This window comes from Cyprinus carpio, chromosome A3 (genome assembly GCF_018340385.1).
Source record: "Cyprinus carpio isolate SPL01 chromosome A3, ASM1834038v1, whole genome shotgun sequence".
NCBI classification, from domain to species: Eukaryota; Metazoa; Chordata; class Actinopteri; order Cypriniformes; family Cyprinidae; genus Cyprinus; species Cyprinus carpio.
This window is the reverse complement of record NC_056574.1, coordinates 34155377-34181059: the sequence shown is the minus strand read 5'-3', so window position 1 is coordinate 34181059 and position 25683 is coordinate 34155377. Positions and strand designations below refer to the sequence as shown.

The window sequence follows — 25683 nt, the reverse complement described above, 5'->3', positions numbered from 1 at the left end:
TAAGCATGTAGATACATTTGCATCTGATTAATTAAGAACAAGGCTATATTTCAAAGAATTGAACAAATCAGCATCACTTTCAGGGTGAATTATTTCATAATGAGCAGAGGGAGCTGTGCCATTAAATCGGAAAGATGTCCACTTTCCGAGTGATATGTAGCTGGTTCATTGACTTTCTGAGATTTAAATGTGTTCCTTTAAAACTTTCCTCATTGCTCAGCCCCCTATATAACAGATATCCGCATGAGAAATCATTTGTTTCTCTGGTGTCTGTAAAACAGATTGTCTGGCTGGATCTAGAACAGTAGATACAGATGCAGAATAAATATGATTTATGATGAAAAAGTATACAATACTTGCAGCCTATACAAAAAGTATATAATATAAAAGGTAAAATCCTTGATCGTTCATGAGTCACTTCAAAGTGTTATCAGCTGTTCTCAAGGAATCTGTCCTTATGTTTTTGTTAATTTAAAAAACTCATTGTAAATATTAACAAATCTGGAATAAGTAAGCATCAGTTTGACTATTCAATTCAATTCAAGTTTATTTGTATAGCGCATTTTACAATACAAATCATTGCAAAGCAACTTTACAGAAAATTAAGTTTCTACAATATTTAGTAGTAGCTTATCAGTGATGCCAGATGTCAGTTTATGTGCATACGGCAGAAATGATCGGAAAAATCAATAAAAGACATAAACAAACAGACGATTAACACTATTAACAGAAATGATGCAATCAAACTTATAGCAAAATGTGGTAGTTCTGTATGTTGTTTCAGGGTTAGCATCATCTGAGGTCCTCTGAGGGGTTGGCATCATCTCTTCTCAGGTGTTCTGGATCCAGACTGGAGCTTGTGTAAATCCTAGTTACCATGGGATGTAAATCCCGTGGTAAAACAGAGAAACAAATAGAGATGTAATTAGCGTAGCTGCTGTTCCAGCCAAGTAAAATTAATTAGTTTAACCCAAGCTAAAGAATAATAATGCGCATTTGATCAGCTATAAATGCAGTCCAAAATTATGAGATGCACTATTTGAATGCTTGGCCAAAGAGGTGTGTTTTTTATCTAGATTTAAACAGAGAAAGTGTGTCTGAACCCCGAACATTATCAGGAAGGCTATTCCAGAGTTTGGGAGCCAAATGCGAAAAAGCTCTACCTCGTTTACCTATCTTAGGTACTACCAAAAGTCCAGCGTTTTGTGACCTTAGGGAGTGTGGTGGATTGTAGCGTGGTAGAAGACTAGTTAGGTATGCAGGAGCTAAACCATTAAGGGCCTTATAAGTAAGTAATAATATTTTGTAACTGATATGGAACTTAATAGGTAGCCAGTGCAGAGACTGTAGAATTGGGGGATCATATTTTCTTGACCTGGTAAGGACACTAGCTGCTGCATTTTGGACTACCTGTAGCTTGTTTATTGAGGATGCAGGACAACCAGCTAGCAGTGGATTACAATAGTCCAGTCTAGAGGTCATGAATGCATGAACTAGCTTTTCTGCATCAGAAACAGGTAACATGTTTCGTAGCTTGGCAATGTTTCTAAGATGGAAGAATATTGTTTTTGTACTATGGGAAATATGATTTTCAAAAGACAAGTTACTGTCTAATATAACACCCAGATTTTTTACAGTAGAGGAAGTAACAGTACATCCGTCTAGTTGCAAATTGTAATCTACGAGATTCTGTGTAATGTTTTTTGGTCCAATTAGTAATATTTCTGTCTTATCTGAATTTAATAGGAGAAAATTTTTGGTCATCCAATCTTTTACATTTTTAACACACTCTGTTAGCTTAGATAATTTTGAAGTTTCACCTGGTTTTGTTGAGATATATAGTTGAGTATCATCAGCATAACAGTGGAAACTAATCCCGTATTTTCTAATGATATTACCAAGGGGCAACATGTATATTGAAAATAGCAGAGGACAGATCCTTGTGGCACTCCATATTTTACTGGTGATAAATGAGATGACTCCCCATTTAAATAAACAAAGTGGTAGCGATCAGACAGGTAGGATCTAAACCATCTTAAAGCCTGCCCTTGAATACCTGTATAGTTTTGTAATCTATCTATGAGTGTGTTGTGATCTATGGTGTCGAACGCAGCGCTAAGATCAAGTAAAACTAGCAATGAGATGCAGCCTTGATCTGATGCAAGAAGCAAGTCATTTGTAATTTTAACAAGTGCAGTTTCTGTGCTATGATGGGGCCTGAAACCCGACTGAAATTCTTCATAGAGATAATTTTTTGCAGGAAGGAGCACAATTAAGCAGACACCACTTTTTGTTCTAAAATTTTATACATAAATGGAAGATTTGAAATGGGTCTGTAATTTGCCAGTTCACTAGGATCTAGTTGTGGTTTCTTAATAAGAGGCTTAATAACCGCCAGCTTGAATGGTTTTGGGATGTGACCTGAAGATAACGAGTTAATAATATTAAGAAGCGGTTATTCTGCTACAGGTAACAACTCTTTCAGTAATTTAGTGGGTACAGGATCTAATAAACATGTTGTTGGTTTAGATGCAGTGATAAGTTTATTTAGCTCTTCTTGTCCTTTAGTTGTAAAGCACTGCAGTTTATCTTTGGGTGCGATGGATAAAACTGCAGTATTAGATGCTGTAGAATCTACATTTGTTATTGTATTTCTGATGTTATCTGTTTTATCAGTCATTACTATTTCATTACTATTTAACTGTGAGGGAATATTTAGATCGGGTGGCGTCTGTTTATTTGTTAATCTAGCCACTGTGCTAAATAAAATCTTTGGATTATTTTGGTTATTTTCTATGAGTTTGTGGATATGCTTGGCCCTGGCAGTTTTTAGAGCCTGTCTATAGCTGGACATACTGTTTTTCCACGCAATTCTAAAAACTTCCAAGTTAGTTTTTCTCCATTTGCACTCAAGACTACGAGTTTCTTTCTTGAGAGCGTGGGTATTACTGTTGTACCGTGGCACAGTACATTTTTCTCTAATCTTTTTCAATTTGATGGGGGCAACAGCTTCTAATGTATTAGAAAAGATAGTGCCCATGTTGCCAGTCATTTTGTCTAGTTCATGTGTATTTATGGGTATAAAGAGCAGTTGAGTCTTTGGTGGCTGGAACAATAGTTCTGCCCGGACAATAACGCGAAGCCATATAGTTAATTTCATTAATACGCAGAATGCACGATACAAGGAAATGGTCAGTAACATCATCACATTGAGGTACAGTATCTATATCTATATCTAGATCGATTCCATGCGATATAATTAAATCTAGCGTATGATTATAACGATGAGTGGGCCCAGTGACATTTTGCTTGACTCCAAAACAGTTTATTAAGTCAGTAAACGCAAGTCCTAATGCATCATTTGTATTATCAACATGAATGTTAAAATCTCCAACAGTTAGTGCTTTATCAGCGGTAGCCAACAGGTCTGAGAGGAAATCTGCAAATTCTTTTGGGAATTCTGTATATGGCCCTGGTGGTCTATACACAGTAGCCAGAGAAAGAGATACAATAGATTTCTTTTGCATATCTGACAGTGTAACATTAAGCAGAAGTATTTCAAATGAATTTAAACCTGAATCCTGTTTTCTGGGTAACACTGAGAATATCACTATATATTGTTGCAACACCTCCCCCACGACCAGTCTGACGGGGCTCATGTTTATAACAGTAGTTTGATGGAGTAGACTCATTTAGACCAATATAATCATTTGGTTTTAGCCAGGTTTCAGTCAAGCAGAGTACATCAGAACTATTATCTGTGATCATTTCATTTACAATAACTGCTTTGGGTGTGAGTGATCTAATGTTTATGAGCCCAAACTTTAAAAATTGTTTTTGTTCATTTATTTGACATTTTTCTGGTTTAATCACAATAAGATTTTTTCTAGATCCTACATTAAATTTATATTTTGACCTCACTATTCGGGGAACAGACACAGTCTTAACAGATTGGACAGCACAAGTACTTCTATCATTTAAGCGGGTAAAACAAAAGCCATCATAGCAGTTATTTGAGAAATGGCTTACTAGTCATATGGAGTGTAGAGTCCTGGAGATGTTGTCCGAGAGGAGTTCCGCTCCGACCCTGCTGGGGTGCAGGCCATCAGCACGAAAAAGCCTAGGACGCTCCCAGAAAAGATTTCAATTATTAACAAAGAGCAGTTTCTGTTCTTTACACCATGACAATAACCATTCATTTAAAGCAAAAAGTCTACTGAACCTTTCGTGTCCTATTGACTATTGACAAGCACCTGAAAGTCCTGTCTTGCAAATAAAAGAGCCACTGACTAATCAGTAAAGTCTCTTGGTCTTCAGTTCTTGCTGTTTTGGCAGCGTCACTGGAGCTCCTGTAAGAAGTGCTGAGTGAACTGACTTTCCTTATAAGGAGCTTTGGCATAACTCATTCCACTCCAGTTCTGGACATTAATGATTTCTAAAATCATGTGGCTTGTTGAGGAGAAGAACTGTTACTTTTCTAAGCAATCAAAAAATGTGTAGGCTTTTCCTACGATGGCCATCAGTAGCACAGAACCTGATGATGCAATACAGGACAAATAATGATTGTGTTAAAACATAATCATCACCACCTGATGAGATTTGCTCTTGGCTTGTCTGGCTGTTACAACTCTGTTACAGCAGCCACACAAAATTTCATGTTATAAATTTAAGGGTCAAGAGCCCAACTAATGCAAACAATGACCACTATAATGGTGATTTAAAAACTGTGATTTTCTGTTCGTTAATGTCAGGTGTATTCAATAGTGCTCAATCATGACTCAATTAATGACTTGATTATCTCATTAACTTTAACACTGCTTCAGTATCAAACACTCTTAATTATAACACTCTTCAGTGTGGACTCAAATAAACTCATGGGAGAGTTAAAGGGGTAATATGATGCAATTTCAAGTTTTCCTTTCTCTTTGGAGTGTTACAAGCTGTTCGTGGATAGATAACTTCCCTGAAGTTGCAAAGACTAAAGTCTCAAACCCAAAGAGATATTCTTTTTAAAAGTTAAGACTCGCCCACGCCCTCCTAAAACTCCTCATTTAACCCCCCCCGCCCCCCATGTCTACGTCACTATGTGGGAAGATTTGCATAACGCCGCCCAAATGTTCACGCAAAGAAAGAATGTGTAACTTTTATTCTTGTTGTTGCCGCCTGCACCATGTCCTGGAGATGCTGTTCCGTTGTGAAAGTGAAACTATTTTGTTTGGTGTTGTGGTTTAGTTTGTGAATGCAAAACAGTGGTTAAGTTGTATTTACAACACTGTTCCAGAACAGTTCAAGCCAAATATTCAGATGTGTGCAGCATTGAAGTGTGTGAGACATCAATTTAAATTGTATTTATTTACAGAGGTATGTGATGACACTTGTCCGTGTGTGGAGACGTTGCGCAGCACAAATCTGTGAATGAATGTTCTGAAGTGAGGTAAACTTCAACATATTTCCCCTGCTCAGGGAGTAGGGAGCAATGAACACTGTGTAGAGACCATGTCAATGGGAACACAGTTCATGCGGGATCATCCCAGGACTGGAATTGAGAACTGCTGGTGTAGAGTAGAGCTTGTTGTTGTCGTTTCTCAGATCAAAAATGCAGACATGGTTTTATGTTTACGCGGCGCGATGCAACGCAACGCGTAAAAACACAGTATATGTCTTATTATAATCCGTAATTATGTCCCCACTGGATGCAACAAATGCCTCGTTTGTAATGGGTTTTATTGTTATTGTCTTGTCACGCCGGTTTTCTGACCGGACACGCATCACAGTTTGGCAAGGGGCGTAACATTTCTGTCACACGCTTGAGGCACTCGGCCAATCACAATGCACTGGATAGCTGGCCAATCAGCGTACACCTCACTTTTCAGAACGATGAGCTTTGTAAACATTTAAAAAATGCAGGGCATAGAGGAGCAACAATAATGTACAGTATGTGGAAAATAATGTGTTTTTTGAACCTTAAACCACATAAACACATTGCAATACACCAAATACACAAAATAATGTTTTTTTAGCAACGTCATATGACCCCTTTAATTTAACACAGCTAAGTCACTACAGTTTGAAATGGCTTATAGTTGGGATCATGTTCATATAGTCTGACAAGCAACAGTCGTAAAGAACTATTATAAATCGTACAGTGTGCACCTGGCTTTACCCACACAAAATGACAATCGCCACTTACATAAGAGTATGTATTGAAACATTTCTCTATTCTGTTCAGGTGGACAAGTAAGAGAAAGTACTGTAAATTCCAAGTGGAAACCAGTAAAATAATTTGATAAATAATCAGTTATTTTTTGTTAACTCAAGTGAGCAATAACACAACGTATGTTGTAGTTTTCACATTGTGAGAGCCTAAGAAAAAGATAACAACCTGCAGCACAATTCTTTAATTAACCTGTCAAATTGACGTATATGGTTATTTGCGATGTGACATTGCATATATCTTGTACAGCTGAACACATTTTCATTTACAAAATCATTAAATGTAGTCAAAACTCATCACACTGTTTTAAAATGAGCCATTAAAAAATCTCCAAGCAACTACATTTATATTTTAGAAAATTATTATTAAATTATTATTAAATGACTTGATTGTTTATTCATAGAATTAATATTAGAGTGTTGGTGATTAAGAGAAACTTTAAAACTTCCTCACTCCATTCATCACCAGACCATTTACCATCCTTTATTTACACTTAACAGAATAGGGTTGACATTTAATGTTGTCTTGATTTAATCTATTTTGGCCTCCATTGCAGCAATCAGAGATTTACAGCCACGCAGTCACCATGGCTGTATTGGCTATGCAAATTTACTTTATAACACTGATGTAGCACCCATATTTTCCTGCGAATAATACAGCATATTACACTCTGGACTAATGTCCAATATTCAGAGAAGACTTCCTTCTGGAAACTGGAATGAAAATGTATACAACTATGTTATTTCTGAGCACTTAAGAAAACAGCCCACCCTTTTCCTATGACACATTTTTTTTCCCCCTGAATTGATTAATTAGTGACAAATAGATTTTTGAATTGAGCTCAAATGGTCTTGCGTCTTGGACATTCAATCAAACTTGAGCCCTAGAGAGGTAAATGTAGTTACCACAAATGAAAACATAATTATAACTAGCTTCTTTTAAAATTGGTATACGTATGCCTTGCAAAGTATCTTTATGAATCCCAGAGTTTGCATAGTAATGATCAGACAGTTCAGATCATAGAAAAACTCGTACATAATATCATGTTAAGAGATACAATGAGATATAACATACAACACTAAGGGAAAATTGCTAGTCATCAGTAATGTTTATTATGGTAATACATAATAGCTTATACAGTAGATTGTAAATGAAATGACTGTTACTGTAAGTTGTATGACAGTTTTACAACAAAACTTCTAATAACCATTAATTTAAAAAAAAAAAGCAATTTAATATTAAATCTCAGTATGAAAAAGATTTATGTGTATATTAAGTATATACTGTAAGCAGAATCTGCATTGAAATTTGTATAAAATGAAAAAGTATTGGTGTGGTCACAAGTAAAGCTTTTTACACTGTAATTTAAAAACAGGTTTGCAATAGTTGGCTTGCAATTACGAGAAAAAAAAGTCAGAATTGTGAGATAAAAAGCTGCAATTATCTTGTTTTATTTTTTTATTCAGTGGCAGAAACCCAACCTTCCATAGCGTAGAGATGCTGAAATGGCTTGATTCATCATGTTATATACAGTAAATTCATGACACATGACATTGGTGAGCTCGGGAAAATGTGTTTCTAGAAGCCTTGAGAAAAACGTGTAATTGCACTGACACACTCGAGTGATGCAGACAAATCCTCTAATGAGCACTCTCATTCAATAATTGATGCAGCTGTCTCATTTGCCACCCGGCTCTCTCCATTTTAACTTTGACGCAGCACAAACTCATTTCTTGATAAGGCTGTAGATGAAATGATCATCATCACTGCAGTCTCAGAAGCTGTGGTGAACTCTGGCTCACGGTGAGCACTGCAGCAGGCTCGTGCTGGCACTGACGGCGAATGAGACGGGCTGCTAGCATGAGCAGGATCCCCGTGAGCAGCTCCAGGCAAAAGGACAGACAGGCCATGACCAGAGACCAGCCGAAGGACATGTGGACGTGAGACAGTGACTCAATGTCCACCATGTGCTGCAGCTCTTCCAATGCCTGCTGAGAGTAACTGACATAGATGCTCACACCAGACATCGTCACCAGACCTGTGGACAAAGAGCCATCATTACACTCCATTCACTCACTAAACAACCAGACAGCAATAGACTTATCATTACTTTTAAAAGGCCATAAAATGTTGTATTCAAACCTGTTGAAGCAAACAACGAAAGATCGTTGACTAGACATAAGATGGGTTACAAGCCTGGCCAATTTAGCAGGGAAGCCAGCTAGTCTCTGAGCCTAACCACATGACAAGTGCTTGAAACCCCACTAAAACCACCACTACTAACCTGCCTAACCATCTTGGACAAGATGGGAGACCAGGGGGATCATTTATAAAAATGTGCATATGCACAGATTTGATCTTAGAATGTGCATACGCTAAAATCCAGACCAATGTTCTTTGATGTGCAAAAGTGCTCAGCGACATGTCAAGTCTTTCAGGTTACTCTCTTATCAAACAAGAAAGTGCTTTAATGAAATGTCAGTTTGCAGAAAAAGAATAAATAGTGTTACATAATATTAAATTCTATGTGTTCTGGCAAATTTATCTGTATGATATTCCTGTACTCTCAGAAAAAAGGTGCAAAAGCTATCACTGGGGCAGTACCTTTTCAAAAGGTACACTTTTGTGCCTTTTAGGTAATAATATGTACACTTTTTGTACTAACATCTGCCTTTAAGGTATCAATATGGACTCTTAAGGTACACAGGTGTACCTTTTAAAAAGGTACTGCCCCAATGACAGCTTTCTTTATTTCTTAGTCTGTGATATTCCTAATTTATAAATCCCACTATGCACTGCATTTAAAAAAAAAAAAAAAAAAAAAAAAACATTTAAGATACATCTTACAGCACACGAGACATGCCATTTTGAACTTGCATTCCCAAGTTCAGGTGTTTGACAAAACAGAGCAAATGGAAAGTCTATATTATAGTTTTTCTCAGTATGAAGCATAGATGCCATTCTAGCCACGAAAAGACAAAAGTACTACTGACAAATGTATAATCTTCCAGACTGGGTGAAGCCATTATGTACATTAACAACAATTTGGGACAAATATGATGTAATTTAATGGAAAACTATGTGAGTGGTGCTCTGTGGCATGGCAGAATTTTGAACAGCCTCTATGTGAAAGCTGTAATGGCCTGATTCATCATGTTCTATACAGTGAATGCATTATGGCAAAATCCTAACTAGGATAGGCAAATGAGTCTTTTCTTTAGAATGAAACTCAGTAGTGCACAAGCACAGAATATGACACACAGGCTAGTGGTGGGAGTATTAATAGGAAGAAGATCTGTGCTTTCCTGAAGACCTGCTTGAAGGAACCGTTGTGAACTCAGTCATCATTGCTGTAATTAACCCACTTACATGAAGCTTAGCGAAGCCCTGACCTTTCACAATCACTTATGATACATGACGGGAAGAACAGAAGAGAGGTTTTCCTGCTGCTCTGCAATCATCAGTTATTTTTTTTCAAATAATGCATTGTCTTGTCAAGACGATAAAGAAATAATGCACTGACACAGCTAATGTGGAGTTTGCTTCTGTGCTTGTCAGAGAAACTGACAGTAGACAGATGGCTATAGAAAGAAAAACAACTCATTTGATTTTTTTTTAGTTTGATGAAGATCTGACCCAAAATTTGGTGGTGAATAATTGACAGTAATTTACACAAAGACAAAAATTCCAGAGAATAAGATACAAATGTTTTTCATGAATCTTAGATTTTTCTTCTTTCTTAGATAAACTATAGAAATAGATAACACAGAGTACTGTAATTAATAGACCCTAATGCAATCATGACAAAAATAGAGAATAACAAATTATAAACCAGACGCTGTGCTACATTCAGCACAGTCATTAATAGAGAGCACTCGAGAGGAAAGGATATGAACAAAGGAGTCATTAAATAAGCTAAAATGAATTATTATAGAACTCCTGTTCTCACTGACCTTGATTGTAATTGTACATTTTGAATTGTATTTTGTAAATTAAAACAAACTGATTTCGATGGCTGCGACACACTCCAAAAAAGTTGGGGCAAAGGCATGTTTACAACTATTTTATATCACCTTTGCTTGAAACAAGACTTAAGCTGCTCAACAGTCCTTGGTCACTGCTGTCATATTCTCCTCTTCATGACACACTACACAGTTTCAATAGGACACAGATCTGGACTGCAGGCAGCCCAGTTAAGCACATCCACTCTGAAACCTCACTGTTGTAGCACATACAGAATAAGACCTGGCATTGTCTCACTCTAATAATCATAGACGTCAGTTTGATAGCAACATGTATCTGTACAATCCCACTATATGCCTCTGCCTCAGTGGTACCTTCACACATATGCAAGTCACCCATGCCCTGGACACTGCTGTACCACATACCAAGACACGCAAGTCACCTTGCACTTTTTGGAAATGGGGTTGCACATCAATATTGTGTAATTTGTGTCACGCTAAACAATAATAATTACTGTAAGGGACAGGCTTAGGTGTTAATAAAACACAATCTAATAGGTAGCAAATTAAATGTATTCTTACTTTCCATTTAAAATGATTTAAAGTGCACATACTGAGACATATGGAGACTGCTGAAATCGTGTTTGATCTCGTACTGTTTCGCGTACCTTGTCAGTGTCGTGCGCTTGCTTGACCATTTGTTGTGATAAACATATAATATTATCAAGCATAAACATCTTTTTCACTGTCTGATATTGTTTGATATGTTTTTGTTTCAATGGGATGAATCGGCTCTCAGAAGCACGGACAGCCTGGAGGTTGTGAACTGCTCTTTATACTAAAAAAATAAATAAATAAATTTAAAAATTCTGCAACACTCACAGTGTTACACTAAGTTTGTCAGGAACTGAGTTAATAGATACACAGCATCTGATGATGCACTCCTGCCTTTAACTAATTGATACAAGAATCCTAAACGTTAGCGAGGTCTTTGAGATGGTGCTTGACTGATTTTTGAAAAGTGCTATCCCTGATAGCAAGCAACCACTGAATCAATGTTAACATTTTTTTTTTTTTTTTTGTCAGTGTTAATTGCATTGAATTAATATTACTTTTGCACCTGCAATTAATGTTGAAAAAATGTTGAGATTTCAGCAAATCACCATTATTGTGATCAGTGTTTGCTTTAGTTGTGCTCGTGACTCTTGTATTGTAATGTTCAGTTTGCATTGTCAGTGATATTGATTCAATGCAATTAACACCTACCATTTTTAACATTGATTCAGTGGTTTTCATCTGCTCTCTTGCTATCAGGGATGTTTACAGACAAGATCACTCATGTACGTAATCTCCTGTGAGGCTTCAATCCTTTCACCTTTTTTTCTTTAATGCATCAGTTGTGTGTAATGTTCAGTCCTTATGAACCAAACACTCACTGGTACAAATACAACAACAATTTACATCAGCAATATCAATATCTACTACATAAGCAAAGGAAACTTAACTATACTAGCATACAAAGCTGTGCACAGTTCACATTTACAGAGACTAGACACCCTTCTGTTTTCTTGGGCAGGATAGTAATTTTTTCATCTCAGGAGCCCCTTTTAATGGAACTGAAAACAGAACACATAAAAAGCTGTGATGGTCTTCGACCATCGACCACTGACCTCAGTGTTTCAACCTCTACAGATCCCAGTGTTTTTATCTGCTCCATCCCTCCCTTAATTCAGCTACACTTCAGTTTTCTGTTGTGCCCAGGCTGGAGCACTAGCACCATCATCACTATCATCATCATATCCTAACACAAACATTCTATCACAATAATATTGAGGACAGAATAAACAGAGATATTCTACTGACAAGAAAAAAAAAACATATGTCATTCCCAGTTATATTTTGATGTGTTCTACAATAACTAATCTGAAATACTGTAGCACACATCCAGTCTCAATCTCATGATTTCAGTTATTGTGATGAAAAGAAATGATGGCATAAAGTGTAATGAGGGTGTGAATTAATTATGTGTCATTCAAGACGGAATCAAATGCTGATTTTCTTATTATAGTTTAATTCCTTTACAGACACAGGAGCAATGTCTGCTGATTACAGGTATATAAGTAAACCATTCATTCCTGTCATGTGGTGCCTCCTGAATTGTAAACAATTATTAGACTGAATGTCATAAACAATGCCAGAAATACATCATAATATCTTTTGAATTTGCAGCTTTTGAATTTGATCCTCATTGTAATGTATAGAAGCTCTATAGTGCTATATATAGTATAGTCATAGTGCAAAACGTCTACTTTAGTCCGAATTATTTTGCTCCTGTTTGATATCTGTGCTGTTTCATTGAAGACTGTCAATTGTGGTCAGGATGAGCCATCATGCAGAATCTATTTGTGTGAATTTCTAACATTCACAGATAAGGACACAACTATAAGATATAAGTTCTGCTGAGGAAAACATGTCTAAATGCAAATAAAACACGCACGCTGTGAAAGCTGTGTGGGTTTGTGATTTAGATCAAAACACTTAATGTTAATCATGTTCAAGACTTGGATTGTGCACTTTTCTGTGTCCGTTATTTTTCATTTGCATTCACAACATACAAGTATAATGAATATGTCACATAATAGCAAATAACAGTGGGGGAAACTTTGTGTTTTAAATTATGATACATGCAAACAGAAGGTCTAGACATGCAGTGGTAAAAACAACACAGAATTTGGTCAGTACACATGCATGCCAACTCAAAAGACCCCTACCAAAAAAATTTGGTATGAATACATTTACTGTTACAACCCTGTTTATTTGTGCCTGGAACATAATTTGGATCAGGATAAAAAAATAAATCCTCTAAACACATTAAACACAACAAATAAATCTGTTCAATATTTCTGCTATTCATTACTCCAGGCTTTGTGGATATGTATTATTGCGCTAAGAACCTTTATATTTATCAAAACCCCTCTCTGTGTGAGACCAGTTCACCTAACAGCTGCACTCTGCTGGAACACCTGACATTTTCTCTTTTCTTTCATTCCCATTGTGTTTTATACATTGTGTTTTATTTCATCTCTCTCTGACCTATACATAAAACAAACTCCAGTGATATCACTGCTGAGACTTCATTTCATTTCATTTCAGCTGATGTGAGTAGATGTCCAATGAATGTTATGTAGTTGTTAATGGCACTCACTGCAGAGGAGGAAGTATGCAGCGATGCAGGTGAGAAGAGTGCAGCTCTGAGCCAAAGACGCCACCAGACCGAAGATCCCCCCAAAGACCAGCAGCACCAGGCTGAGAGGCAGCAGGACCACTATGACCCTGTGCAAGTCTGCAGAGACACATACAGGCCTTTATTACATGATCAGTGTAACCTGTTGCCACACATTCAAGTTTACTTTTTTAATGCAAAAACAGAAAATATTCATAAGTCTTTGTTGTTCTCAGATTTAGTAAGTTCTCTTTGCTTCAGTGTTACACAGTCAGTTCTGTTCTCTCTACTTTCCAGCTTCCTACAGTAGATGAGATAACTTCAGTTATTCGGAAATCTAAATCAACCACCTGTCAACTCGTTCCACTTCCAACTCAATTATTTAATGCCTGTTTGTTAGTTATTTTGCCTTCTATCACTGAGATCATTCATTCTTCTCTTATTTCTGGCACTGTTCCCTTTTCATTTAAAACTGTATTAATAACTCCTGTCCTCAAGAAACCAGGTGCTGTTCCAAATAATTTTGATAATTTTTGTCCAATTTCTAACTTGACATTTTTATCTAAAATTCTGGAAAACATTGTTGCAGCACAGGTACATGAACATCTTTCAGTGAATAATCAATATGAACAATTTAAATCAGGTTTTCATTCCTGTCATAGTACCGAGACTGCCTTTGTCAAAATGATTTATTGGTAGCGGCTGACTCAGGTCTCCTATCTATATTAATTATTCTTGATTTAACTTCAGTGTTCCACAACATTTCCCACGAAAATCTATTAGACAGATTGCAGTCCTTTGGAATTATCACTCAGGTTGTACTCAATTTGTTCAGCTAGGCCAATTCAAATCTAAGTTATCACGTATTACTACAGGTGTCCCACAGGGTTCAGTTTTGGGCCCTCTATTATTTATCATCTATCTACTGCCCCTTGGAAATATTTTCAGGGAATATGGTATCCATTTTCACTGTTACGTCTTCAAAACCTACTGCTAAACTTCCTCCATCCTCTCTTTCTAACTGTTTGTCCAAAGTTAAAGCTTGGTTTTCAACCAACTTTCTTAAACTTAACATTAGTAAAACAGATATACTTCTTGTTGGTACAAAAATCATTTTGCCAAAGACTAGTGATTTTTCTATGTGTATGTGACGTTTCTATAATTACTTTTTCAACTCAGGTCAAGAGCTTGGGTGTTATCCTCAACTATACTCTGTCTTTTGAAGTGCTTATTAATAAGGTTCCTCGGACAGCTTATCATCAACCGCCTTTGCCCAGCCCTCTCAGTGAGGAGAATCGCTAGTATGGTCCATGCTCTTGTCACTTCACATATTGACTATTGTAATGCTCCTTTTTATGGTCTTCCTGTTAAACTTTGACACATATTTTTTGCAGAATTCAGCAGCATGAATAATTACTAGAACTCCTACTATGGAACACATATCCCCTGCTCTTTAACATCTACACTGGCTTCCTGTTAAACATTGTGTTGAATTTAAAATCTTGCTTCTTGTTTATAAGGCATTGCATAACATGGCCCCTTCCTACTTATTTGATCTACTTTTAACATATGTTCCCTCTCAAACTCTTAGATCATCGGATACATTATCTTTAGTCCTTCCTTGTATGCATCTGGATTCTATGGGTTCTTGAGCTTTTAGCTATGCTGCTCCTTATCTGCGGAATTTACTTACACAAAAAATTCGTGAAATTGACTCTCTTCCGATTTTTAAATCTTGTTTGAAGACGAATCTTTTTAGATAGGCATACTGGTGATTTTTTTATGTATGATTGTATAGATATGTTTTATTTGTATGTAAGGTGTCCTTGAGTGTCATGTAAGGCACCCATAAATAAAATGTATTATTAATATCATTATAGAAATCTGAAGCACATGGGACAATTTGTCCTTTCGGGTTCAGTGAGTTTGAACTAGTGACCTCTAGGGGTGTGTGATATGTACTGTCTATGATAATGTCGTAATTGTTGTTTTAACAATGTGGAAGCTGACAATATCGAGTGTGTTACTCACTCACAAAAAAAAAATAAAAATAATAATAATATATATGATAGCCTAGTATAATGCATTTAGAGTGACCCAAAAATGTAATACTTGGGGGCAAAAATTGCCCTGTAAACATTTTTTTTCATTACATTTTTAAAGCAGTTTCAAATGAACAATCATTTTTCTCAAAGATCAGCATGACTGCAAATTTGATTTTGAATTTTTTTTAAATTGATTTTATACAACAGTTCAATAAAAAATACATTTATATTTTTACTTATATTGTGAGTTAATATTTTCAATATTGCTCTATTTTGCCAACAAAAAATTGAATATCCATAAATTCTTAATTTGTTTCTAAATGAATCAGCTATTTTAAATGGTCCATTCATAGAGACAGTCATTTGCTTGTTCCTGAATGAATCAGTCCCTTGAACAAAATGGTTGAATGAATAATTCAGTGACTCACTCATTAAGATCATACCTTGCTGCCACCTACTGGTGGTTTAAGGCTTATATTTAAAGTATATATATATATATATATATATATATATATATATATATATATATATATACATTTTGAGCTTCACAATATTATTTTGAAAACATTAATCTCATAGCATTATTATATGCAATTGTAATTGCAGTGTAAATTCATCTAATTGCTGCATCTGTGCCACTTCTGCGGGGCAAAAATGGATTTTATTGATACTGATGTAATTTAGTTGAAAACAGCCTACAGTTACTTATTATTCTAACTGAACTTATTGATTAAACATAAGTTGTACATGAAAGATCATGCATACATTTAATAAGCTCAGAATAAATTGTTCTGAAAGTGAGCTTGCCAGTGGAAATCAATTTAAGATGGGAAAGTTTCTATCACTAGGATGAAATAATCACCGCACAGAATATGAAAGAATATGAAAAGAGTCATCTGTCCATAACACAAACCAGCACAAAATCACACTCACCAAAGTAGCTTCTAATTTACGTTATCGACAAAGTCCCAGAAAATATAAAGATATCATCTTTTCTGTCAATGTACTGTAGCACTCCCCTTCTATGACTACTATTCAAAGACCATCAGTTTTGATAATTGTGCAATCTCAGTTATAATAAAGGTGGCCAGTGATGGATCAGGTTGGATGTCATGCTGATAATACAGCTCTTAAAGAAACAGAGAATACACTACCATACATAACAAGCCTACGTCCAGTGTCATTCTCCGATTGTGGCTAATGTGTAGACAGCTTTCAGAGACTCACTTAAAAGGTGCTTCTCCTGCTCGGTGTGGTCAGAGGTGTCTGTGTAGAATGAGATGTCATGATAACTGCCATTCTGTCCTGTGGGTCACATTGAAACACCAGTCAAGTAAAAGCTGCAAACACTCATTATGCTTGAAAAGGTTGCCTGTAAATCAATTTTCTTGGTAATCTCGACATATTACACCTTACAAGGAAAAGCAGCATTTGTGTTAGAGGGGGAAATATATCTTTACAGCAATTAGAATGAAATAGAAAACAGTTCTTTTACACTACAAATTTAGTAACTGTCATCACATCTCGTCTAACATTAAACATTTAGAATTGTGTGAGGAACTGCTTCTCTTTTTAATTGCCTCTGGTGCCATGAAACAGCTACAGAATTGGACGAGACATTAATTATGTGCTTAATGGAGACTCAGCCAGTGATGAGGACTGTATCTCTGAATATTTGTGAAATAACTTTCTTTACAACTAGTCAAACCATTTGCCAGTTTAGTGCTGCTACAAGAATGTGATTAAAAATACTTTATCTATCTAATCATGAGACACATGAAATGTTAAACAGTATGAAGAGGATAATGAATAAATGCACATTAAGTTCATGCAGGCTACTTCATCAGTACTTAGTATTTAGGCTAATGTTTAATGTTTACGTGAACATTTTTAATGTAAAACGATTAATTGAGCAATGTTTAAATCCTCTTAAAGGAGATGAAGATAGAGCACTCTCTTCAGGCAAAATGTGAGCAAAAGGTGCACACAATCGGACATAAAAGAAGCTCAAGTTGTCTGTGTTCACCATCTTACCTTCATATATCCTCCAGAGTCCGGAGTGAGAGCTGCTGTATTCCAGGCTGGAGTTCTTCCCTTCATCCACATCTATAATGTACCAGTATTCAGTGCCGATGGACAAGGCAAGCAGGATGAAACTGAGCAGCCCGCACAGACCTGCAGAGATCACAACTGTCCCAAAGTTCATCTTCATTAGTGCTACAATCCCTCTGATAAATCATTAACTTTGACCGCCGGTGGCTGTCATTCAGGTTCTTTAAAGCCCAGTGCGTTCAGAGCCATTAAAGCACATGATTCCATCTTAATTTCTCAAGATGTTTCCAGGCTGAAGAAAGAATTAGCTCTCAGGAACAGCTGGATGAAGATACTGCGGGATTTTCCTCAGCATCTCTCCTGCACAGCTGTATATGGACTGAGAGCAGAAGCTCTGAACACTCTCAGTCTACTCTCTCACCTCACCCTCGCTCTCTGTGCTACATTTGATCACCAGCGACAAGCTGCTCTCTGTACCTTTCTTTGAGATTTTCATACTCATTTTTTGTCTTATTTTCCAGTAAAAATCGAAATATTCTTAAATCAAAATAAATTTACTTGAGGTGCTAAATAACAAGATATTAAGTCTGGTTTTCTATGAAAATTAAATGAGTTCTTGCTTAAAACAAAATAGTTTCCCCTTTGAATTAAGTTTTAATTTTTCTTACCCCATTGGCAGATAATTTTTTCTTGTTCTAAGCATAACCTCACTTTAATTATTGTGTTCCTGAGGCTCAGTGGTAGAGCATTGCGTTAGCAGTGCAAAAGGTTGTGGGTTCGATTCCCAGGAAACACATGCTAGGTACAAAAATGTTAGTCTGAATGCACTGTAAGTTGCTTTGGATAAAAGTGTCTGCTAAATGTGTAAATGTAAATTTTGATGTTCAGAAACCATGACTTCAAATCTCAAGTATTTCTCCTGAAGTAAATGTGTGTGTGTGTGTAGATATGTATGTACCCTATATAAATATATATATATATATATACAGTATATATATATATATATGTTCAGAAACCATGACTATATATATATATATATACAGTATATATATATATATACATACAGTATGTAGATATGTATGTACCCTGTTATATGTTAGTGCCATATGTGTTTATTTTATTGTATATTTGTGTTTTGTGACAGTAAATTTGATTTTATGTGATGCGGCAAAAATTGCTTACCTGACAACCAGAGGCAACAATATGAAGTAATAATAATGCAGTAATAATTAGCAATAGTAATAATGAGTAATAATAATGACAGACAACCAAAAGATGGCACAATTGTTCTCTTCTGGTTATTTGGTTCTACATGTACAGTATAATGCTGTTTGTCCTTCTTTCAAAAGTCAGAAGGTCAGTTAAAATCTCAATCAATCAATCAGTCAATAGATGTGTTCTCGATTTTGCAAGATGCAATTCAGCTTTAAAGCAGCTGTACAGAACCCAGCCAGCAAACCCATGTGGGGCCCAGATGGGTGGCACCTGGGCTATCTAATTGGGGCCCAGCCAGTTTTGTCCTCAGTTTCCATGAGGGCGGCACATGTGTCAGCCCAGATGAGTTAATGAAATGAACACTGCTCAGTATGCATACTACAGAGTGCTAAAAATAAGATTAAAGCATCACTGCATTTCATTAGATAATTAAGTGATTAATCAAGTATTGATTAGTGACAAACACCTGCTTAAGAAAAAAAGAGACGAGCAGAAACACAACTACTACTGACTTTCAGTCACAGCCTGCAAAACAACATATATATATATATATATATATACACACACACACTCACCGGCCACTTTATTAGGTACACCTATTCAATTGCTTGGTAACACAAATTGCTAAACAGCCAATCACATGGCAGCAACTCAATGCATTTAGGCTTCTAGATGTGGTGACGACGACTTGCTGAAGTTCAAACCGAGCATCAGAATGGGGAAGAAAGTGGACATAAGTGACTTTGAAGGTGGAATGGTTGTTTGTGCCAGATGGGCTGGTCTGGGTATTTAAAAAAACTGCCGATCTACTGCCATTTTCACACACAACCATCTCTAGGGTTTACAGAAAGTGGTGTGAGAAAGAGAGAATATATAGTGTGAGGGGGTTTTGTGTGGACGACAATGCCTTGTTGATGTCGGAGGAGAATGGGCAGACTGGTTAGAGATGATAGAAAGGCAACAGTAACTCAAATAACCACTCGTTGCAGCCAAGGTATGCAGAATACCATCTCTGAATGCACAACACATCGAACCCTGAAGCAGATGGCCTACAGCAGCAGAAGACCACACCGGGTGCTGCTCCTGTCAGCTAAGAACAGGAAATGGAGGCTACAATTCGCACAGGCTCACCAAAATTGGTCAATAAAAGATTGGAAAACATTGCCTGGTCTAATTTCGAGTCTCAATTTCTGCTGCGACATTCAGATGGTAGGGTCAGAGTCTGGCTCAAAGAACATGAAAGCATGGATCCATCCTGCCTTGTCTCAACGATTCAGGCTGCTGGTGGTGGTGTAATGGTGTGGGGGATATTTTCTTGGCACACTTTGGCCCCTTAGTACCAATTGAGCATCGTTTAAACGCCACAGCCTACCTGAGTATTGTTGCTGACCATATGTCCATCCCTTTATGACTACAGTGTACCCATCTTCTGATGCTACTTTCAGCAGGATAATGCACCATGTCACAAAGCTCAGATCATCTCAGACTGGTTTCTTGAACATGACAATGAGTTCACTTTACTCAAATGGCCTCCACAGTAACCAGATCTCAATCCAGTAGAGCAGCTTTGGGATGTGGTGGAACGGGAGATTTGCGTCATGGATATGCAGCCAACAAATCTGCAGCAACTGCGTGATGCTATCATGTCAATATGGACCAAGATCTCTGAGAAATGTTTCCAACACCTTCTTGAATCTATGCCACGAAGAATTAAGGCAGTTCTGAAGGCATAAGGGTGTCCAACCCGGTACTAGCAAGGTGTACCTAATAAAGTGTCCAGTGTGTGTGTGTGTGTGTGTATATATATATATATATATATATATATATATATTAGTTAAATTGTAAGAATATTTTATTAATCCTTCCCTTAATTTTCCATTGTTTTAGTTAAATCACAGCCAAATTCTATTTATTGTTTCTTTCTTTTTTTTTGTTAAATAATTATTATAAATTAATTCAACATGCTCATGTCTTTACTAGAATGAAAAGTAAATTAATAAAAAGTTCTCAATGATTTTTGTATTCATGGACATATATATAGGCCTGTCTTTTTTCTGTATGTCATGTGCTGGAGATATTTGTTCCATTAAAATAAAATAATAATAATATTAATAATAATAATAATAATATATATATATATATTATATATATATATATATATATATATATATATATATATATATATATATATATATATATATGCTTAACATTTACTATGCAAGGTAATATGACTGCTACATGGTAATATGACTGCTATTCAAAAAATTTGCTTGGATACATTTCCCTGATTATTTATAGAAGTATAGCACCCCTTAATGGTCAAAATCTGCAAATACATTTGCCACAGAAACGGTGATGGTAAATGCTGCAGCAAAAAAAAAAAAAAAAAACATTCTGGTCGAGTACCTTCTGTAATCAAATTACCACTAAACCGTGAAATTACTATATTTAAATAAAAATAATAATAATAATAAGACTGAAAAATAATCATAGAGATTATGATTTAGAACAAATTATTGCAGGACATTAGTTAACTGTATATCTTACATCTGGGACAAAAGTACAGTGATTTAAAGCCCAGTTAACTTTCAGATTTTTCTCAATGTAAGTAGTGCGCGTGATGCTCTCATAGACTTTCAGTAAAGCAGTGTCTGGATGAGACCCAAAGATGTGTTTTGTTCAATAAACATGAATCTTTGCTCCATAGATTACTTGTGCATTAATAAATTGCCATATATTTTATTTTAAAAGGAAGTTGGGCTGTGTGTGACAAACACAAAACAATGAAAGACACACATACACATCAGACATGATGATCGTGCTGGAGCACCACCTTTGGCTGACCTTAACAGAGATCAGGGGCACTGACAAAGTCACCTTCCTCGACTTGCCTGTCTCTCATAAGGGACTATTTAGCCCTGCCAAGGATGGGTTTGCAGAGCGCTTTCAAGCGGCACAAAATACTTTGCACGCTTTGCGCCACTTCTTGCTGAAGCTCTCCAGTACAGTGGCTGCTTCAAGTCACCAGAAAATCCCATCCACTCAGCAGCCTGCAAAACCGGCACCGCCTCAGCCCCAGCCTAAACCTGAGCCTGGACTTCAGCTGTGCCCCCGGAAGAGGAGAGTGTCAGTTCTTGCAGAGGCTGCAACTCCTTCAAAGAAAGCTTGTGCTCTTTCTCCATTCCACTGTTCAACACTGAGTGATGGAAGCTTTATTCAAGTCTGGCACGTCCTTTTCTTTCACCACATGCCCAAGCAATCTACCGCTGTGATATCAGACCCACATACTCAAAAGAGCAATTCTCCTCTTCTCACCACCTCGAATGTCAATTCCCAGCCCCCGTGTGGCAAACTACAATTCATAAAACTAGAACCACTTGCCATCCGGCTTCAGGCTTGGAAAGCTATCCCAGATGTGTCGAGCTGGGTTCTAAAAACCATAGAACGAGGTTACTGGCTTCAGTTCACTTCCAGGCCACCTCACTTCAGAGGGATTACTCAAAAAAAAAAAATACTGTCTCTGGCCCCGCACACTTTTACAAAGTGCATAAACGCAGCTTTTCCCCCTCTGAGACGGATGGGAATCTGCATTCTAAATTACCTTGACGATTGGCTGGTTTTAGCCAGATCAGAACAGGAACTCATCACTCAAAGGTCACGACTGCTCAGCCACTTAGAGCGCCTTGGGTTGAAAATCAATTTAGCCAAGAGCTGTTTGTCCCCCAGACAGCGAGTAGTCTTTCTGGGAACAATTATCGACTCAGTCCAAATGCGGGCATGGATTATGCTGAAACGCTCCCTGATCATTCGGTGTTCGGCTCCTGGTAAAACCTGGAACAGCGCTTGCATATCAACTGCCTCAAGATGATAGTTTTCCTGGCCCTAAAAACCTTCCTGCCAGCCTTAAAGGGGCACAACTTCCTGGTCTGCTTGGACAACATCAGTCAGTTGACAGCCACAGACCTTTTTTTTTTCACGAGTAAGTGGAATTTTCACATTGATTAACTTCACACAATATAATACATTCTAAATCTCGTAATTTTTACTTTATTTTAAAAATATTATGGCACTAAAACGCTACCAGATTTACTAAGTTACTTAATGTAAACACACTCTTGGCACAGCGGGCAAAAACACAAAAAGACAGAAAGAAAAAAAGGGGGCGGGGGGGTGCTACACATTAATTTTAGTTGTAATTAATTTAATTTGTGCAGGTACCATAAGGGCAGAGAGATTACATAGAGATGGGTACAGGTTAATACACAAAGCAATTCATATATAGATTTATATACATGTGTATATATTAAACAACACAGCTATTAAAATCATTACAAGACTGTGCATAGCATTGAGATACAAAACTGTCTAATGCAAAAGTAAAGGGCAATATTTACTGCTGCATCGCTCCAGCACGTTGCATCTGTTTTGCTCTGGACTGGCTTGCTTGATCAGCCTTACATTTTGGGGCCTCCAGTCATTAATAAACTGCATGAGTTTCTTCACTGGAAGTTTGCTTAGCTTAAAGTCTTCTGACAAAATCTCCTCCGTTAGCTGCAGGAGCAAATTTCCATCAATTTTTTCTTGCACAAACAAAGAGATAACATCATCTGACATACCAATGAACCGTAGTGACTTAGAAACCTCCTCAATGGAAATACCTGATAGATTGCTTGGTGGTTGCCAAGACAACCCTGTAGCTACAGGATACGAAATGGAAAACACATCTGTAGTGCCGTGATGCGGTCGATCGAGCGAGCAGCTGTTGGACTCCAGTTCCAGAGCATCCACATCGGCTGTGGCTGTAGTAGTGGGGATCTGCATCTTTCTTTGTATCGTTACATTTAGGGTTCTTGGAGACAAGACAGGGCAGGACTGGTTTTGCTTAGTGTTACATTCCTCTGTGGATTTGTCTCTGCACACTTCCATGGTGTAGCTGGTGGATTTGGTGCAAAACTGGGCAGACTGGGAAACCTGTTGAGCCTTGGAGGCCGCACCGCCCCCGTCACCATTCGCTCGCTTGTTGAAGTCAAACAAATTGTTGTGTAAGCCGGATAAATAATAGGATAGTGTTGGGCTTGGGGAGCCGGTTTCTGTCTGACGTGGCTTGGCAGGAGGGTATGGCACTGTGGCACTGCTTGAACCTGCCTGCTTGGAGCTCCACGGTGGAATCGGTGGAGCGTTCAACAACCGGCACTCCTCCTTCACAGCTTCAGACTTTGGAGGCACCGGAGGTGGAGGTAGATTGACATCTGCACCAAGCGAGGCGCTTGTGGGGCCTGCTGTGGGATATGGCAGTACAGTCGTACAGCCAGAGACAGTCGAATTTTGGACCCCCATCCAGGGTTCTTAACATGATCCAACCAAAGTTCCTCGTACGGCACGTCTGGTTTAAGGGAGCCAGAAGAACTCTCCTGCAGCTCAGGGAACAAATAATCTGCATCCGGAGGTTCTGCTGGCACACAATCTCTACATAAGCTAACGCAGCCCTGAAGATTCACCTCGCTGTTCCCATGGAGATTGTTACCGTAGACACAGACAGACAGGCGATGAAATGACTGTGTGAGCTCATCTCTGGCTGAGCTTAGAGAACTTGGCAAATGCATGTGTGAGGGGCAGCCATCGCTTCCACTGCTGTTGCAGATGGCATTCCCACTTCCTGTTCCACCTGCACTAATTTTTTTCGGGCTTTTGCCATCCTCAATCCAATCCACCCGCACATCACAGACTGCCCTAGAGTAGTCATCAATGTCAAACTGCTCCTGGCAGTAAGCAAACCAGCGGTGGACCACTGTCTCCAGCCAGGCTTCTCCTTGAAGCAGCCCTTCAGGCACCAGTAAATGAGGCAGTGCTGTGGACACGTGCCAAGGGAAGTGCACTGGCAGTATTTTGTTCGAAAGTGATGCACAACACACCACCACTGTCTTGGTCTGGATGTTGACCAGCTTGTATCTGTGGCCTTCACGGATCAAATGGAGGTCATGCGGATTACGTGGCGGGCTGCTGGGCACCATGGCATTCACAGGTAACCTGGTCTTCTCCACAATCGTACGAATAGTGTGTTCTCCTTCTTGCATCTGTAGCTCCAGTGGGGAGCAGGTACTGAAGCGACCACGGCACTGGAAAGGCAGGCTGATGCTCTCGTTGGTGTGGTGGTTCATGCAGATAAGGCAGGGCATCTTTCCGCGACCAAGCTTACTGATGGAGTTGAGCTTGCCGATGCGTTTGAAGATTGTGTTGAAGCGTGACTTTTCTCGTGATGTTTTGGCATAGAGGATCTCAGCCTGGCCCATTAGTGTCAGCTCATCCCCAGTGCTCAGCGTGATGTTGTACACTTCCGTGTCCTCATTGGATTCTCCTGATGCCATCTTGACATTGAAGGTTATTTCCTCCATGACATAAACTCGCTCAGGGAATGCTTTGGCCACCTCCTCCATGCTGTTTAAGTACTGGACTGACTCCTTAATGTCCCTGTCCTGCTCCAGCAGCTTAAACTGGCCCTCATAATGGACAGGGATCTCGATTTTCGGTCCGATGACATAATGGCCCTCCTCTAGGCTATGGGCGGTAATTGTGGTCCATTGCCGGCATGAATGAATCAAGAGGTAGTCATTTTCTCTCAGCCCTTCCACCGATTCCACGCTGTCCAGCTTTACAATCTGCAGCAGTCTGTAGGCACTAACAAGTCTATCCAAGGGTAGTGTCGTCGTACTCCATTTTACATCTTTCAAACTGTTGTAGAGCATTGATCCAAGGTCCATGTTAGCTTGCTAACATCAGCACGTTAACCCACCGCAGCATGCATCTGCAGTGAAGAAGGGCTCTTTCATGGAGAAAGCTTCGTTAGATGTCCTTTTGTTTACTCAATGGCAGTCGTGCATTGTAAGTGAAGCCATGTCAGCCGACTGTCTGTTTACACTGACAGGAAATGCCATGAATCCAGACCGTAGCGATCTTGAAGCTGAAGTGGCTATT

The 25683-nt window shown here is 38.1% G+C and overlaps 2 protein-coding genes across 2 annotated transcripts; both read right to left on the bottom strand.

Annotated features, from left to right (window-relative positions):
• Positions 1–7375: 7375 nt before the first annotated feature.
• LOC109073064 (transmembrane protein 235-like) lies at positions 7376–17898 on the bottom strand. Its single transcript, XM_019089239.2, has 4 exons — positions 17479–17898; positions 16672–16749; positions 13382–13519; positions 7376–8252 (listed from the first exon to the last, which is right to left on the bottom strand). The coding sequence occupies exons 1-4, from the start codon at positions 17654–17656 to the stop codon at positions 7978–7980; spliced, it is 669 nt and encodes a 222-aa protein (XP_018944784.2). The 5' UTR covers positions 17657–17898; the 3' UTR covers positions 7376–7977.
• Positions 17899–23222: 5324 nt separating this feature from the next.
• On the bottom strand, positions 23223–25683 carry LOC109077496 (GRB2-associated and regulator of MAPK protein 1-like). The gene is given in 3 exon segments (XM_042733292.1): positions 23223–23262; positions 23370–24047; positions 24050–25683. Coding segments are annotated over 3 exon segments (2130 nt in total). The 5' UTR covers positions 25470–25683; the 3' UTR covers positions 23223–23230.

Coding starts and splice junctions, on each gene's coding strand:
- LOC109073064 (XM_019089239.2), bottom strand. CDS start 17,656: ATGAAGATGAACTTTGGGACAGTTGTGATCTCTGCAGGTCTGTGCGGG. Junction 16,750..17,478: donor ACTCTGGAGGATATATGAAG/GTAAGATGGTGA, acceptor TGTGACCCACAG/GACAGAATGGCAGTTATCAT. Junction 8,253..13,381: donor TGCATACTTCCTCCTCTGCA/GTGAGTGCCATT, acceptor CTTTGTCCACAG/GTCTGGTGACGATGTCTGGT.